At 33.6% G+C, this 16,100-nt stretch overlaps 1 protein-coding gene across 1 annotated transcript in view; it reads right to left on the reverse strand.

The window, feature by feature from the left end:
• The window catches only part of Bmp2k (BMP2 inducible kinase), a 128,066-nt gene that overhangs the window by 78,379 nt on the left and 33,587 nt on the right, over positions 1-16,100 (reverse strand). The window contains exons 5-7 of the mRNA XM_048784711.1: positions 11,197-11,315; positions 7,247-7,352; positions 6,188-6,252 (exon numbers count right to left, since the gene is read on the reverse strand). Coding sequence (XP_048640668.1) covers positions 6,188-6,252; positions 7,247-7,352; positions 11,197-11,315 — 290 coding nt within the window. The remainder of the gene's footprint in view (positions 1-6,187; positions 6,253-7,246; positions 7,353-11,196; positions 11,316-16,100) is intronic.

Consider the following 16,100-nt stretch of genomic DNA (forward strand, 5'->3'; position numbering starts at 1 on the left):
GGGGGGGGGGGGGGGGGGGGAATCCCTGACTTTTCAGAAAACTCAGGGAAAATTTGTTCAGGTTATCTCAGAAGATTGAGAGACACCTAAGTGGGCAGCAACTTCCTTTACTCCCTTGTTCAGCAGTTTCCTTGGCAGATGTCTATTGTTAAACTAGGGAAAGTCTGTTTTAACTAAAAATTAAACCAGAAGAAAAATGTGTTCTTGATATTCATACACAAACTTGAAATATCACTTCACAGCTAAAGAAATCATAACCTTGAACTCATTCCACCTCTTATAGTGTTATAATATGCAGGATAATTATAAACAAATGTTAATTTCCTTTCTTCTCAACAGAGATCTTTCAAGTAGAAATCCTTAATCACAAAAACCAAGTCCCCAATAATAACTAAAACTGTATATGACTTAAATTTCAAATGTAGAAATTTTTTTTACTCAAAATCAGAGTTTTGTGAAAATTAAGTAACAGATGAAAAACAGTAAAAAAAAAAAAAAAATCAGATTTGGAAATCAAGGATTACACATTGAAGGTCTGTGCATGTAGATCTCAAGTCTATCCAGATTTTCCAAATAGTACTATCTCCTAAACAAAAGATGTTACATTCTGTTGAACTTAATAAGAAAATCAAGATTTTTTTAACCTCTTAAAGTTGTCCAATAACCTTTATGTCTGAGTGTAATTATTATCACTTAATTTAAAAACCTCAAGTAAAACCTATTACTCCATTTAAATTTTAATGCCTTTCTTATGAAATTATTCATTTTTAACAGTAGTAAATTGCATTACTGTATTCAAATCTTCAACCTTCCCTTTTTCAATAATCTTTGCCCTGTAATTCGTTGCTCCTCCCAGTAAAATAGGCAGAGAACATCTCTTGCTCTTTGATTAAGGCTCAGTCATGTGATTTACTTCTGCCAAGAGAAAAAAGTAAAAGTAGCAATATACCTAGTCCCAAGCGTAGGCCTTAAGAGGACTCATGTGCTTCTGCATACACTCTTATGTTTCTACCATCTCTATGAGGAAATCAATAGCTTCCTAGTGCCAGAAAGAGGATGAGAGACATGTGAAGCAAAGCTACTTCAACTTATCCCAGATTGCCACCTGGCATGTGAGCAAGCCCAGCTGAAATCAGCAGCGCCACCCACCACATTCAATCCAAAACAGCTGGCCCACAGATAGATAAGCAATAATAAATGACTATTTTATGCTATTGAGTTTGGAGATACTTTGTTATTAAGCAAAAACTAGCAGATGTATAATTCATAGGAACTTAGAACTCCTAAAAATAGAAATTTTTAAATTCATAAATTTTCATAATTTATTTATACATTATTCATAAAACAATAGAAATGTTTTTAAAAGGCCAATACAGATTTCTAGAAGTCTGGATATCAGAAAATTGGCAAATTAAGCAGTAGCAAACTATAAATTTGCAGAGACAAAAAATGATCACACTTCATAAGAAATTATTTTAAACAATGGATACCTGAAAACTTTTAAGGGTATATTGGTTATATAACACATTTTTCTACTACCTATATAGTTTTATTCCAACATAATCAAAACCAATATACCCAACTATTTATATTACATTGGTTCCCTTACAAAAGTGCCTTCATTCTTAACGTACAACTGACTTTTATAAAGGAAGAGAAGAATATTCATCCTCTGCTCCTCCAAATGACTTCTCCCCCATGGGAGAAAAAGGAACTTATCTAATTGATTAATCTGAAAAAAGGAACAGAGCATACTCAGTTCAGGCTTCTGGATCCTTCTCCTAAAATAAAACTGCCCATTCAGATGGTACATGCTGATCTGTACTACATGTAGTATACTAATTTAGCCAGTGAAATATTTGAAACAAACAAAAAAAAAAACTTCTTGCATAAAAAAGAAAGCATAGTTAACAATAGGAAATTTTCAGAAAAAAAAATTAAAATTAAAGGAAAAGAGAAAATTTTTTTCACTTTTTTTATGATACTTGGGATTGAACCCAAGGGGTACTCTACCACTGAGCTACATCACAGCTGTCCAGGCTGGCCTCAAACTTGTGAGCTCAGCTTCTCAGTTTCTGAGATTAGAGACATGAAGAAAAAATATATATTTTTAAGAACTAAAATTTAGGGGACTGGGTATGTGGCTCAATGGCAGAAGCATTTGCCTAGCATGCAGGAGGCCATGTGTTCAATCTCTAGCACTATGCCCTCCCCACAAAAAATTAAAATTTATATCTACAGAAATCAAAAGATTTGCATCTCAAATAAGAGCAAGGTATATTTTAACAAAAGAACATTGAAAGATCAATAAAGGATTCTTAGAAATTAAAATGGCAAAAATACAAAATTCTATAGAAGAACTCAAAGCTACATTAAGGAATGCTTCCAACAAAAGTAAAATTTTTAAAAAGAAATAAAATGAGGATGAAAAGAAAATCAAAAGAATAATTTATAAAGACAGACATCTTTAAAAATTAACAGTCCAGAAACAGAACAGAAAAAAAAAATGAGAGAAAAAAAGTGTCCCACAAAAAGGGGGGCTACCAAAAATACCCAAATGAAGGAACATAAATTGTGAAATTTCAATATGCTGAAGATAAAGGAAAGTTTCTAATTAAAAGTGTCTTTGGAGAAAAGAGGTCACATAAAAAAAGTTAAGGAATCACAATAGCATCAGACCTCTCAATAGCAATACTGAGAAAAAATAATAATGTCATCCCAGTTTTGCATTAATATTATTTCTAAGCTACAATCTTTTAGGCAGCCAAATTGGCAACCAAATATGAATGCAGAATATTGATATTTTTATATATTTTAGGTTTCAAGAATGTTTCCTCCCAAATTCATTTTATCAGAAAGTTACCGAAAAATATACTCTTCCAAAAGAGGGAGTAAACAAAGGGGAGGCATAAGTAGCAGAGAATTTAAGGAAAGAAAGTCAAGGGGAATTCCCAGAATGACAACTAAATACTGTTTAAAATTAAGTAGGTGGCCAGGTGTGGTGGTGCACATCTGTAATCCCAGTGGCTCAGGAGGCTGAGGCAGGAGGATCAAGAGTTCAAAGCCAGCCTCAGCAACTTAGTGAGGCTCTAAGCGAATTAGTGAGACCCTGCCTTAAAATAGAAAAGACTGAGGATGTGACCCAGTGGTTAAGCACTCCTGGGTTCAATCCTTCTACCCCACACCCCACCAAAATAAATAAATAAAATTTTTTTTAGATAAGTATATATATATATATATGAACTGAAGTCTCCCCAAAGCAGGTTTTGAAGGGAAGGAAAAAGCAAAACTGACACAAGTATTAAAATATTTAAACATACTTCATAATGATTTGTACTTCTATTAAAGAATGTGGGGTAAAATACTAATATATTTGAAGAAACCAGACACGTGAAAAATGAGGTAATTATTAACTCCAGGAAAAACAAGCTGTACAAGAAAGGAAATGTAATTATACACTATTGCATGTCATCCTTAAATGGCAAACAAAATAATTAAAACACTTAGTTAGGCCATGAACTAAGTAAGCATAGACTACCCTAGGAGTAAATCCTCATCTTGAAAACAATATCTAAAGCATAAATTAGAAACAGCATTAACAAGCATTCTGCGGGGCAGAGTGGGAGGATACCAGGGATTGAACTCAGGGGCACTCAACCACTGAGCCACATCCCCAGCCTAATTTTGTATTTCAATAGAGACAGGGTCTCACTGAGTTGCTTAGCACCTCCATGTCTTGATCCTCCTGTCTCAGCCTCCCGAACCACTGGAATCACAGGTGTGCACCACCACACCCAGCTTAACAAGCATTCTTTTAAGAACAACCCACCCCACAACCCCCCTGCCCAGAATCACATACTACTCTTGATTTTCTAAGTTCCTTCTCTTTTTTACTCTCAGAATTTCACTAAAACGACTGGTTCTCACTTGCATAATATAGTGCAAATATAAAAGAAACTATGAGAAGAAACATCTCCTTTATTTTAAAGTCACTGCATCTGAGGAGAGGGATGGGGAAGGAAGCTGCTGAATTAGCCATAGTTTAACAGAACTATTTGATTTTTTAAACCATATACATATATTACTTTGATAAAATTTTAAAATTCATATAAAATATAGCCTGCTGATTCAAACATCAGATAAATATTCTCGTTTAATTCCCTCTTTAAAATGCTTCCTGGACTAGGGGTGTGACTCAGTGTAGTGCACTTGCCTAGCAGGCTGAGTTCAATGCCCACCACAATAAAAAAGAAAGGAAAAAAAGTCCTCCAGGTGACAATAAAACTCAAGTGGGTTTATAATTATTTTTTATTCAATTACATTAAATTGTAAGTATAGATAGAGCATAATGGCAGCTAAGTGAGACTCTCCAATAATCCTTTTCCCATAAACACACCAATTTGTACCCATATTCACACATCATAAACCACCTTCACAAAAGCTAAGGAAGCCAGGTGAGAGACTGCAGTGCCTGGTTTTAGTATAACAAAAAGAAAAGATATGCTGGAAAAAGCAGGAAGGAAAGAGTTGCTGGGGTCATCCATCCCCAGACTGGAGACAGGTGCTTTCTGCTTGAAGGAATTGAAGGAATGAAGTCCAGGTCTTTGAGTCAAAACTGAGAACCAGGCCTACCACAGAGAAACCTATTGCTGGGTGAGAACAAGGACCCCAACCACCTTTGGGGTCATTGCTCAATATCCAAAGACTGAATCACTGGAACTGCTTTAAGCCAGGTGACTGATTTCTTCCTCCATCCCTCATCCAAGTTAAGCAACAAGATAGGAAGCAAGACTCCATTTATTTGGAGACATTACCAAATTCATTCCATGAAGCCAGTATCACCCTGATACCAAAACCAAAGACATATCAAGGAAAGAAAACCTCAGGCCAATATCTTTGATGAATATAGATGCAAAAATTCTTAATAAAATATTGCCAAATGACATGCAAAAAAACATTAAAAGATAGTGAACCACGATCAAGTGGGTTTCACCTCAGGGATGTAAGGCTGGTCCAACATACAAAAATAAATAAATGCAATTCACCACATAAATAGAGTTAACAACAACAATCACATGATTACTTCAACAGATGCAGAAAAAGCACTGACAAAGAAGAGCACCCATTCATATTTAAAACACTAGAGAAACCAGGAATAGAAGAAACTTACTTCAACACTGTACAGGCTAAACAGGACAATCACAAGGCCAACATCACACTGAACAAAGAAAAACTGAAAGCATTTCCTCTAAAAACAGGAACAAGACAAGAATGCCCACTCTCACCACTCCCATTCATCATAGTTTTAAAACTGTAGCCAAAGCAATCAGAAAAGAGAAGGAAATTAAAGGAACACAAACAAAGAGAAGAGTTCAAATTATCTCTGTTTCCTGACAACATGATCCTACAATTAGAAGATACCAAAAACTACACTAGAAGACTTCTAGAACAGAAAAATAAATTTAAAGTGCAGGATACAAGATCAACATACATAAATCAATCAGTTTCCTATACTCCAATAATGAATCTGCTGAAAAATGAAATTAGAAAAACTATCCCATTCATAAATGAACTCAAAAAAATTAACATACTTGGGAATTAAACTAATAAAGGAGCTCTGCAATGAAAACTATAGAACACTAAAAGAAGAAACTGAAGAAGACCTTAGAAAAGGGAAAGACCTCCCATGTTCTTAGATAAGAAAAACAATGTCAAAATAGCCACACTACTAGAAGCATTATATAGATTCAATGTAATCTCCATTAAAATACCAATGACATTCTTCACAGAACTAGAAAGAGAAGTTCTAAAATTCATTTGGAAAAATAAGAGACCCAGACCAGTCAAAGCAATCCTGAGCAAAAAGAGCAATGCTGGAAGCATCTCAATACAGGACTTCAAATTATACTACAGTACTACAGTAACAAAAACAGCATGGTAATGGCACCAAAACAGACATGAAAAACACTGGAATAAAACTGAAGACACAGAAACAAACACACATAAATACAGGTATCTGACCCAAGACAAAGGTGCCAAAAATATAAGCTGGAGAAAAGACAGACTTTTTAACAAATAGTGCTGAGAAAACTAGAAACCCATAAGTAGAAAAATGAAACTTGACCACTATATCTCTCACTCTGCACAAATGTCAACTCAAAATAGATCAAAGACCTAGAAATTAGACCTGCAACTCTATACGCCAAATACTCAAACATGTTGGTACAGGAACTGACATCCTGACCAAGCCTCCTAAAGTGCAACAAATAAAACAAAAAAAAAAAAAATCAAAATTTGGGATGGCACCTAATTAAAAAGCTTCTGGTACATCAAAAGAAACAAAAGTGTGAAGAGAGAGCCTACAGAACGAGAAAACATCTTTGCCACTTGCTCCACAGATAGGGCATTAATATCCAGAATATATAAAGAACTCAAAAAACTTAACATCAAAAAAAGTAATAATAATCCAACTAATAAATGGGCAAAAGAATTAAACAGACAGTTCTCAAAAGAAAAAATACAAATAGCAACAAATATATGAAAAAAAATGATCAACAACTTTAGCAATTAGAGAAATGCAAATAAAAACTGCATTGATATTTCACATCACTCCAGTCAGAATGGCAATTAACAAGAATACAAATAACAGTACGTACTGATAAGGATGTGGGGAAACAGGTACACTCATAATTATTGGTGGGAGTGCAACTACCCTGGAAAGCAGTACAGAGATTCCTCAGAAAACTAGAAATGGAATCACCATATGACCCAGCTATCACATTCCTCAGTATAATCCAAAAGATCTAAAATTAGCATACTATAGGGATATAGCCACATTGATGTTTATAGCAGCACAATTCACAATAGACAAACTATAGAACCAACCTAAGTGCTCTTCAACAGATAAACAAATAAAGAAAATGTAGTATATATACACAATGGATTATTAGCCATAAAGAAAAATGAAATTATAGCATTTGCCAATAAATAGATGAAACTGGAAACTATCATACTAAGTAAGATAAGATAGATCCAAAAAGTCAAAGGTCAAATGTTTTCTTTGATATGCAGAACTTAATCCAAAATAAGAAAAAATGGGGGGGGGGGCAGTTTCCATCAAAATAGAAGATGCTTTAATAAATGTCCATGCTCAGATACAAGCTGTCCTGGGAGAAACCAAGATACCTAGTAACTCATACAAGAGGAATTTTTTTTTAGTATAATATAAATGCAGACAGATACTTACCTCGACAATATTCCATCAGAATAAGTACTTCCCATACATTATCGCTAATTGAATTAACAGCACAGTCCAAATAGCCCACAATATTTTTATGACCAGAGAGCTCTTTCTGTAAAAAAGAAACAAACCTTTTAAATTGGAAAATGTCCACATGTACATTAAACCAGTATCATTAGCAATAGTCTGAAGCCTAAATTAACATATTTAATGATTTTCTAAAGGTAAAAATAATGCATAAGTATGAAATCTGACGTATTTCAAACAGCCAAAAGCGTCTATAGTTTGATGCAGTTTACTTGTATGAGACTGTCATTTCATTAAAAAAAAAAATCAACAAATACTTATTTTTAATTTCTATCAGGAAAGCTTCCAAAGTAGTAATAGTATTATTATTACAATATAGTATTATTATTACAATTAAGTTTTGGGGGACCCAAGAATAAAATATCAAAACTTACTTAATTTATTTTTAACTAAAAAAACAATAATTAAGTTCTAATATTAATGAAATACTCTCATTTGTTTGCCTACAACATACTGAAACATATGGGTATATACATTTATTACATGTACTTTTAACTAAATAACTTAAAAACTGAACTAAGGTACAAAAAGTTGTGAAAAGTACCCAAAGGTTAAAGATAACACCAATAACACAATAATGTAATTTTTAAAAATAACAACAAAATGGCCAATCTGGATTCTCTACCCCTGGTGCAAGGTAATCATCTACATACAATGATTTTAAAACAGGGCTGGGGATGTAGCTCAGTTGTAGAATGCTTGCCTATCATGCATAAGGCCCTGGGTTCCATCCTCAGCATCACAAAACAAAAACAACTACCCTTATCACGATTCCAAAAATCTAATCAAGTCTATTTAGAAACTAAAACCCAATAATGAAGAATACCATTTTAAATGAATTTACAACCACTGTTATTAATAATAAGCTATGCAATATAATGTAATTAATAATAAATTATGCAATGTAATTTCAGATAAGGGGTAGTGGTCACTAAATATGTGTTATCATTTAGATATGAGAAAGCTCATGTGTGAGACAACACAGAAAGTTCAGAGGTGAAATGATTGAATTATGAGGTTTAACCTAATCTGTGCATTAGTCTTCTCCCAGAGACTAAGTGGGTATGTATACAAGTAGGGTGTGGCTATATAAGGTGGGTCACTGGAGATGTACCTTAGAGGTATATATTTTGTCCTTGTTGAGTGGAACTCTCTCCACTTCTGTGTTTCCATGTCCTGAGCTGCTTTCCTCAGCCACCCCTGTCATAACATCCTGTCTCACTCACGTCAGGCCCTAAGGATATGGAGTCACCCATCTATGGACTGAGACCTCTGAAACCGTGAGCCTCAAAATAAACGTTTCCTCCTTAAAATTATTCTTGTCAGGTCTTTAAATCACAACACTGAAAAAGCTGACTAAAACAACATATAAGTAACGTATAAATATGTAATACAGACTAATAAATACTTATAAATAGTAATATACAGAGAAATGGGTCATCAAAAAAATTTGGAAGATCACCATTCCAAAGAGCTAATCTCTCTTAAAATACATTCTTCAAAGGCATAGAATTATAAAAATTCTAGTGAAAGGATGAATTATGGCACAATAGTACAATATCTGGCCACAAGTTAGAGAATTTGGTTTAGGCTTCACCATTATCTTGGAATAAATCCTTTTCACCCTTCTGAAATATCTTTACCTGAAAACAAAAATCGTGGCCAGGCACAGTGGCACATGCCTGCAATCCCAGTGGCTCAGGAGACTTATAAATATGAGGCAGGAGGATTGAGAGTTCAAATCCAGCCTCAGCAACTTAGCAAGGAATTAAGCAACTCTGGAAGACCTTGTCTCTAGATTCAATATTTAAAAAGTGTTAGGGATGTGGCTCAGCAGTTAAGTGCCCCTGGGTTCAATCCCAAGTACCAAAAAAAAAAAAAAAAAAAAAAGGCCCCAAAGCCTAATAAATGACTAATCAAGCTTAGGNTTTTTCCCCCCTCTCATTTTTATTTCCTTTATATTCAGAGCAGCAAAGAAAACTTTTGACATAAAGTATTATGTCAAATTGTACATTATTGTTATTAAGATCTTATTGTTTACAAATCATATGAATTTGAGAATTAAAAAAACAAATATATTTTCAAATGAAGCATAAAAAAAAAAAGGACTGAAGATGTAGCTCAGTGACAGAGCATGCTTACCTACCATGCATGAGGCCCTGTGTTCCAAGCCCTGAGTTCAATCCCCAGTACCATACCATACACACAAAAAAAGTTAAATACAGAATTACCATACAACCATCTATTCCAGTCCTACATGTATGTAATCCAAAATACCAAAACTACCTACTCAAACAAATCAATGTTTACACATATTCCTATTATTCACAATAAATAAGACCAGCCTAAATGTCCATCAAATTATTTTTTAAAATCCATCAATAGATAAATGGATAAACAAATTGTGGCATATATATACAATGGACTATTATTTGGCCAAAAAAAGAAATGAAATACTAATACACACTACAATGGCAGAAACCTCAAAAACATTATGCTAAGTGAAAGGAAGACACAGAAGATCACACATTGTAAACTCCCATTTATAGAAAATTTAAAGAACAAATAAATCCACAGAGATTCACAAACAAAAGGGTATTTGTCAGAAACTGGAGAAAAGGGAGAATGGGAGCAATTACTCAATGGTAGGGAGTTTCCTTCTGGGATATTGGAAAGGTTTGGGGATGAGATAGAAGCAATAGTTGTACAATACTGTGAATGTACTAAATGCCACTGAAATGTTCACTTATATTATGTGAATTTCACCTCAAGACAAAAATATACACATACACGTACATGTACACATAAAAGCAATTGATAAACAACAGAGGAAGAGAAGTGAGAAAAGAATAAGCAGTCATCCATAGCACTGAGAATAAACAATGCTGGAAAAGAAATTTTTATAATTATTTTTAACTATGAAGTTAACTAAGGGTCATTGAAGTTTATAATGGCCTATTAATTTTTTTCTTTTCCTAATACTTAAAAAAAAATTCTCTCTTGCTGAAGGAAACCTCATCATAAAGTACAGAGTTCTCAAGAAAATCAACTTTACAACATAGTTTTTAAAATGAAAAGCAAAATTAATTATTGTTTACGAATATAAATAAATACATTAAATGTTTAAAACATGATGGGAATGTTAAATAACAAATTCAAAACAGTGGTTTCTTTTTGAATGAGAATAGTACAAGACTACAGATGGGGAGGAATACAGAGAAGGCTCCAACAGTATCTGTAAAGTTTTATTTCTTAAAATGGATGATGGTGCTTATTACATAATTATCTAAATTTTTCTATCCCCAAAATATTCCCTAAGTAAAATTAATATAAGAAAAGAAAGAAGAAACAAGAATAGTTTGGCTACTGAGCCTATAGTAGAGAACAGAGGAAAGAAGAGGGAATGAGGCTGGCTGTATTTAGCTTTAAGTATGGCTATATTGAATGAACTATAAATTCCCAGATAATTTTCAGATTTAATGATCTTCAAAAGTTTTCTAAATTCACATAAACTAATAAGCAGTTTTCCTAAAAAGCTTATGAACATCACAATATAAAACCCAGAAGAAAATACACTTAATTAAGCCAAGCATGGTAGTGCATGCCTATAATCCCAGCTACTCTGAAGGCAGACACAGGAAAATCTCAAGTTCGAGGCCAGCCTGTGTAACTAAGCAAGACTCTGTCTCAAAATAAAAGATAAAAAGGGCTGGAGATGTAGCTCAGTGGTAGTGTGTGTTTACCTTAAATGCACAAAGACCTAGGTTTAAACTCTAGGAAAGGAAGGAAGGAAGGAAAGAAGGAAGGAAGGAAAGAAGGAAGGAAGGACGGACCCAAAATTTCTAAAACAAAATTACTTTTTTACTTACCATAATTGTAATTTCCCTTTTACAAATGTTGAGGTCTGCCATGTTATTGACATACATTCTCTTCAATGCACATCGAACTCCACCATTAGTACGCACCAGAAAAACTGTGGAGAATCCACCTAAGAAGAGCAATTACAAATTAATTTAAAGAATCAGAAACCACTGTCAAAATAATGTAGTAGCATTTTGGACCTTCATATCAGAGGAAAATAAACAAGTACTGTACCCAAGACAAAAATAAGTATAGTAAGAGCTAAACAACCAGAAGCAAACCACTGGGTCCCTGCGTTCATCACAAAGTAGCACTTATGGGATTAACATGCTTCTCAAATGAACCTGCTTTTCTTTAAAAAAGCCAATATACTGAAATTTTACTTTCTTCATAGGAATACCTGATATGTAGTATATCTAAAACTGTCACAATATAACTACATTCTGGCATATGCTAGTGATTGTCTACCCATCAGTCTACCCCCTATTGTGATGACAAAGCACTAACAGTTTGATATGTTAAATGATATTAGACATCATGAAGATCACATAGTTGGGCTGCTCCTTCAACTCTAAGACAACCATGGAAATTTCATTTCTTCTTATCAGTCTACCCCCTATTGTGATGACAAAGCACTAACAGTTTGATATGTTAAATGATATGAGACATCATGGAGATCACATAGTTGGCTCCCTCCTTCAATTCTAAGACAATCATAGAAATCTCATTTCTTCTTATCAGTAATTGATTTAGGAACAGGTATGCAACCAATTCTGACTAATGTGACATAAAGACATAAAGTAAAGCCTGCTGTGATTACAAGAAAAGATTTTCCACCCAGTTAAAAGAAATTGATGGGAAGGGCCCTGCTCTCCTTTCCTGCTTTTGGATTTTGTTGTGAAAGAGTGTTTTGCTTAGACATAACACAGCCAAAGTGTGGCCATGATCATCAGAATGATGATCCCCACTACACTAAATGCTGGGTTACTGAATTAGCCAACCTTCTTCTAGAACTCCTGTAAGATAGCAAATGCCATTATTTATGCCACAGATATTTGGATATTCTATCCATACCTAAAAAAAAGCATCATATATGAAACACACAAAATTAGAATAAGTATTTTAAAGAAAAAAAAAATACTTCTGTGATACTTTAACAAAGAATTTCACCTAAGATTTTTTTAAATTGTCCTGGGGCTGAGGTTGTGGCTCAGTGGTACAGCACTTGCCTAGCACACATGAGGCACTGGGGTTCGAACCCTAACAGCATATTAAAAAATAAAATAAAATAAATAAAGGTATTGTGTCCTTCTACAACTAAACATATTTAAAAAGAAAAAAACTTGTCCTGGCATAGAACATTCTATAGCTTAATTATAATTTTTTAAAAAATGATGAGTCACTTTTCTTAATTTGATAGTCTTTATAAAGCAGCATTCTCAACAATAAGTCACCTGTAATCCAATTTGACACAAAGCAAAGAAAAGTAAACTATTAGGAATAAACAATAGGGAAAAAGATCTACTAGGAGTCTCCAAAATCACTATAAATTCATTCCAGACATTCCATACTCTACAACTGCAGTTACAAGAAACTGTACAATTCCCATTTGTAAATCTTATTTCCATGTATGTAACAGAGATGAAATTAACCACTTTACAAGGCAGTTACCAGAAAGAACATATGATGATAATGTTGGAAAAAAGGTAGTTCTGGTCAAAGTTCTACAATGCAAGGCATTACTTTAAATTACTTCATTTAAGGGCTGGGGTTGTGGCTCAGCTGTAGAGCACTTGCCTAGCACATGCAAGGTGCTGGGTTTGATCCTCAGCACCATATGAAACTAAAATAAATAAAACAAAGGTATTGTATCCAACTACAACTAAAAAACAAAATATTTGGGGTTGGGATTGTGGCTAAGGGGTAGAGTGCTCACCTAGCACGTGCAAGGCCCTGAGTTCAATCCTCAGCACTACCACATAAAAACAATAAATAAAATAAAGGTATTGTGTCCAACTACAACTAAAAATAAATATTTAAAAAAATATATTGTTTAAAAAGTGCTTCATTTAGCATTGATTTCATATTCAAACATCAAAAAAAAATCTAAAAGTAAAAGTCCTACTAATGAAAAGCCACTTAAATTATTACTCAAATTTTATTTGGTTACAAAAATTAAGGACAATGCTGAAAGTATAGAGATAAGGAGTTGGTGTGAATATAGGTCAAGATAAATCATTTAAATAGCCTTTGTTTTGAGACATTTATCTACCAGAGCAAAGTTACCTGTATCAATAACATAATGCTAACCAAACATAAGCTAATATCAGAACTGCCTGGCATGACAGAATGTGAATTCAGTTTTTGAACAGGTTTCATGTTTGAATCAGCAGGTCTAATAAAGCTTTGGAATATGTATTGCTAAATATTCTCCTACTTGTTATACTGTTCTACTTTTTTGTTTGTTTTAAATTGCTTATAAAGTGGAAAGCAGGTTTGCCCAGATGATTCTGATGCACAAATTTATATGGCCACTAAACCAGAGAAATAGTTCCTGGAGGAACCATGGATCCCATATACCTATTCTTATCCATCTGTAGATCATTGTGATTTTATCCCTGTGAATTAGGGAAATGAGGAAAGAGTATTAACTAGGTTTTCTTCATAAAAATCATCCCTAAAGTGAATGTTTTCCAATTCCACTAATCCTTATTTAGAGACCTGGTCAAATATTAAGTTTCCAGAACAAAAGTAATGCTTACCAACTTTAAAATATGACTTATGCCTAAACATTATAAATAGTGATCTCCCTGCTTTAAGAATGAAATTGAATAATTTATTTGTATTTTCCAAAATACCATATTTTTCAGAATTTCCTGATTATTAGCTAGTATTATTTCTGGTTGAAGACTGCACTTAGTGGAAAGTAAGTAGTTAACCCATTAAAGGAATCCAAGATAAGAGTATCATCCTGCCACCCATTCATATCTAACAAATTCTTTAGAACCAGTTAGGGATATAGCTCAGTGGTAGAAAACTTACCTAGCATGTGATAGACCCCCAACAGTTCAATCCCCAGTACTGAAAAATTAATAATAATAATAATAATAATAGGGAGGGAAGAAGGGAAAATAACTCTTCAACACTTATTTTTCCTCACAGGAATCTTTCATGACCAATCCACTTTCATGCTCATCATTCACTCAGGCACTTGTACCTAAAGTTGACTACATTATCATGTACTTTAGTTCTCTACTCGTTTCATATCAATTGAAATAAAAACATTAGCAGCAACCATACATCCCACTTATTATATATTTCTAGGGTTGAGGATGTAGCTCAGTGGTAGTGTGCTTGCCTAGCACATGTAAGATCTTAAGTTCAATTCCCAGCACCATAAAAAAAAGTTACATTTTTCTATGTCAATTCAATTCTATGAAGGCATAATTGTTAGTGATAAATTTATAATTTTAAAATTTGACTCAGAGGGTTTATTAAGCATTCTAAATGTCCTCAAAATCCCATGGAAATAAAAGTAGTGACATTGATTTGACAAAGTGAAAAATAAATGTGTATTAATGAAAGTAAATATGAAAAGGAGAATGGTAACTTTTATTATTTGTAATTGTATGAATTGTATAGCTACAGGAGTTTCTGCCCATTCACAGGAATATACTCTAAAGAACAATGATTCTTAGCCTCCTCTAGCTATTTTTCCAGGATAAGACATGAGTTACACCAGTGAAACAAGTCCATGAGATACCTAGTTGATATTTAGCCTTTTCTCCCTCTACACACAAAAGGAGTAATCAGATTAAAAGGAAGGAGTGGCCCTTGTTAAGGTAATTTCATACAGGTTTTACCAGATGTTTATAGAAATGACTGGTTTTAAACATTAAGATACTCCTCTGTAGGGTTCACCTCCTTTACCCCCATGTTTTTAAATATAATATTATACATATTGCAATAATATATCAATTCCTACCTGGAAAACCCCATGATTTAATGATCAATAGTTATATATACCATAATTTAATGATTTCCAGAACAGTGGCCATTTAGATTATTCCGGATTTTTTGTCTGTTTCTTGCCATAAAGTTGCATTAAATACTTTTATACCTGTATTCTTAAGAGTAGGTGCTTTTGTTCCTATAAAAGAGATTCTTAAGTCAGTAAAAGGAAAAACAAAAACATTTGATACTGCTAGAATATGTGCTAAAAGGTTGTTGCAGCTTCCACCAGCAACATTAAAAAAGAGCCAATTTTCTTTTACCTTCATCGGAAATTGCCACTTTAAATTTTGCCAATCTGATAGGAAAAGTCTCTCATATTGTTATTTCTATCTGCATTTCTCTGACTACCAATGGAAACTGAGCATCTTTACCTCAGTTTGCTGGGCATTTATATTTCCTCTTCTGTGACTTAACTTCATATCCTTGGTCCCTTTTACTAACGATTATCTTTTTCTTTCAATTGGTAGGAGGGTATTAGAACTCATAGTCAACATATAATAAGTACAAATATTTTCTCCTGGTCTTTAATTTCTCCTGGTCTATTATTTGTTCAATTGGCTTAAGGATAATGTCATTTACAAGTAAAAAATCACATGTAATATTTCTAGAAATATAAAAAATAGTGGGAGTATATGCTAAAGCTTGCCTCAAGATCATAAATAAGAAACTGTTCCTTTACATACCATTATAATGTTATATGGTACAAGGGGTGTATGTTTATCTAGTAAGTTGCATATGCGAGTTGGAGGTGGAGGAACTAGAGATTCAAGCCAAGGGATGTTCTACCACTGAGCTATATCACAAGCCATTTTATTTTTTATTTTGAGAGAGTGTCTCATTAATTTGACCAAGATGACCTCAAACTTATGATTCTCCTATCTCAGCCCCCCCCCCCCCA

Source organism: Marmota marmota, unplaced genomic scaffold (genome assembly GCF_001458135.2).
Source record: "Marmota marmota marmota unplaced genomic scaffold, marMar, whole genome shotgun sequence".
Classification (NCBI taxonomy): Eukaryota; Metazoa; Chordata; class Mammalia; order Rodentia; family Sciuridae; genus Marmota; species Marmota marmota.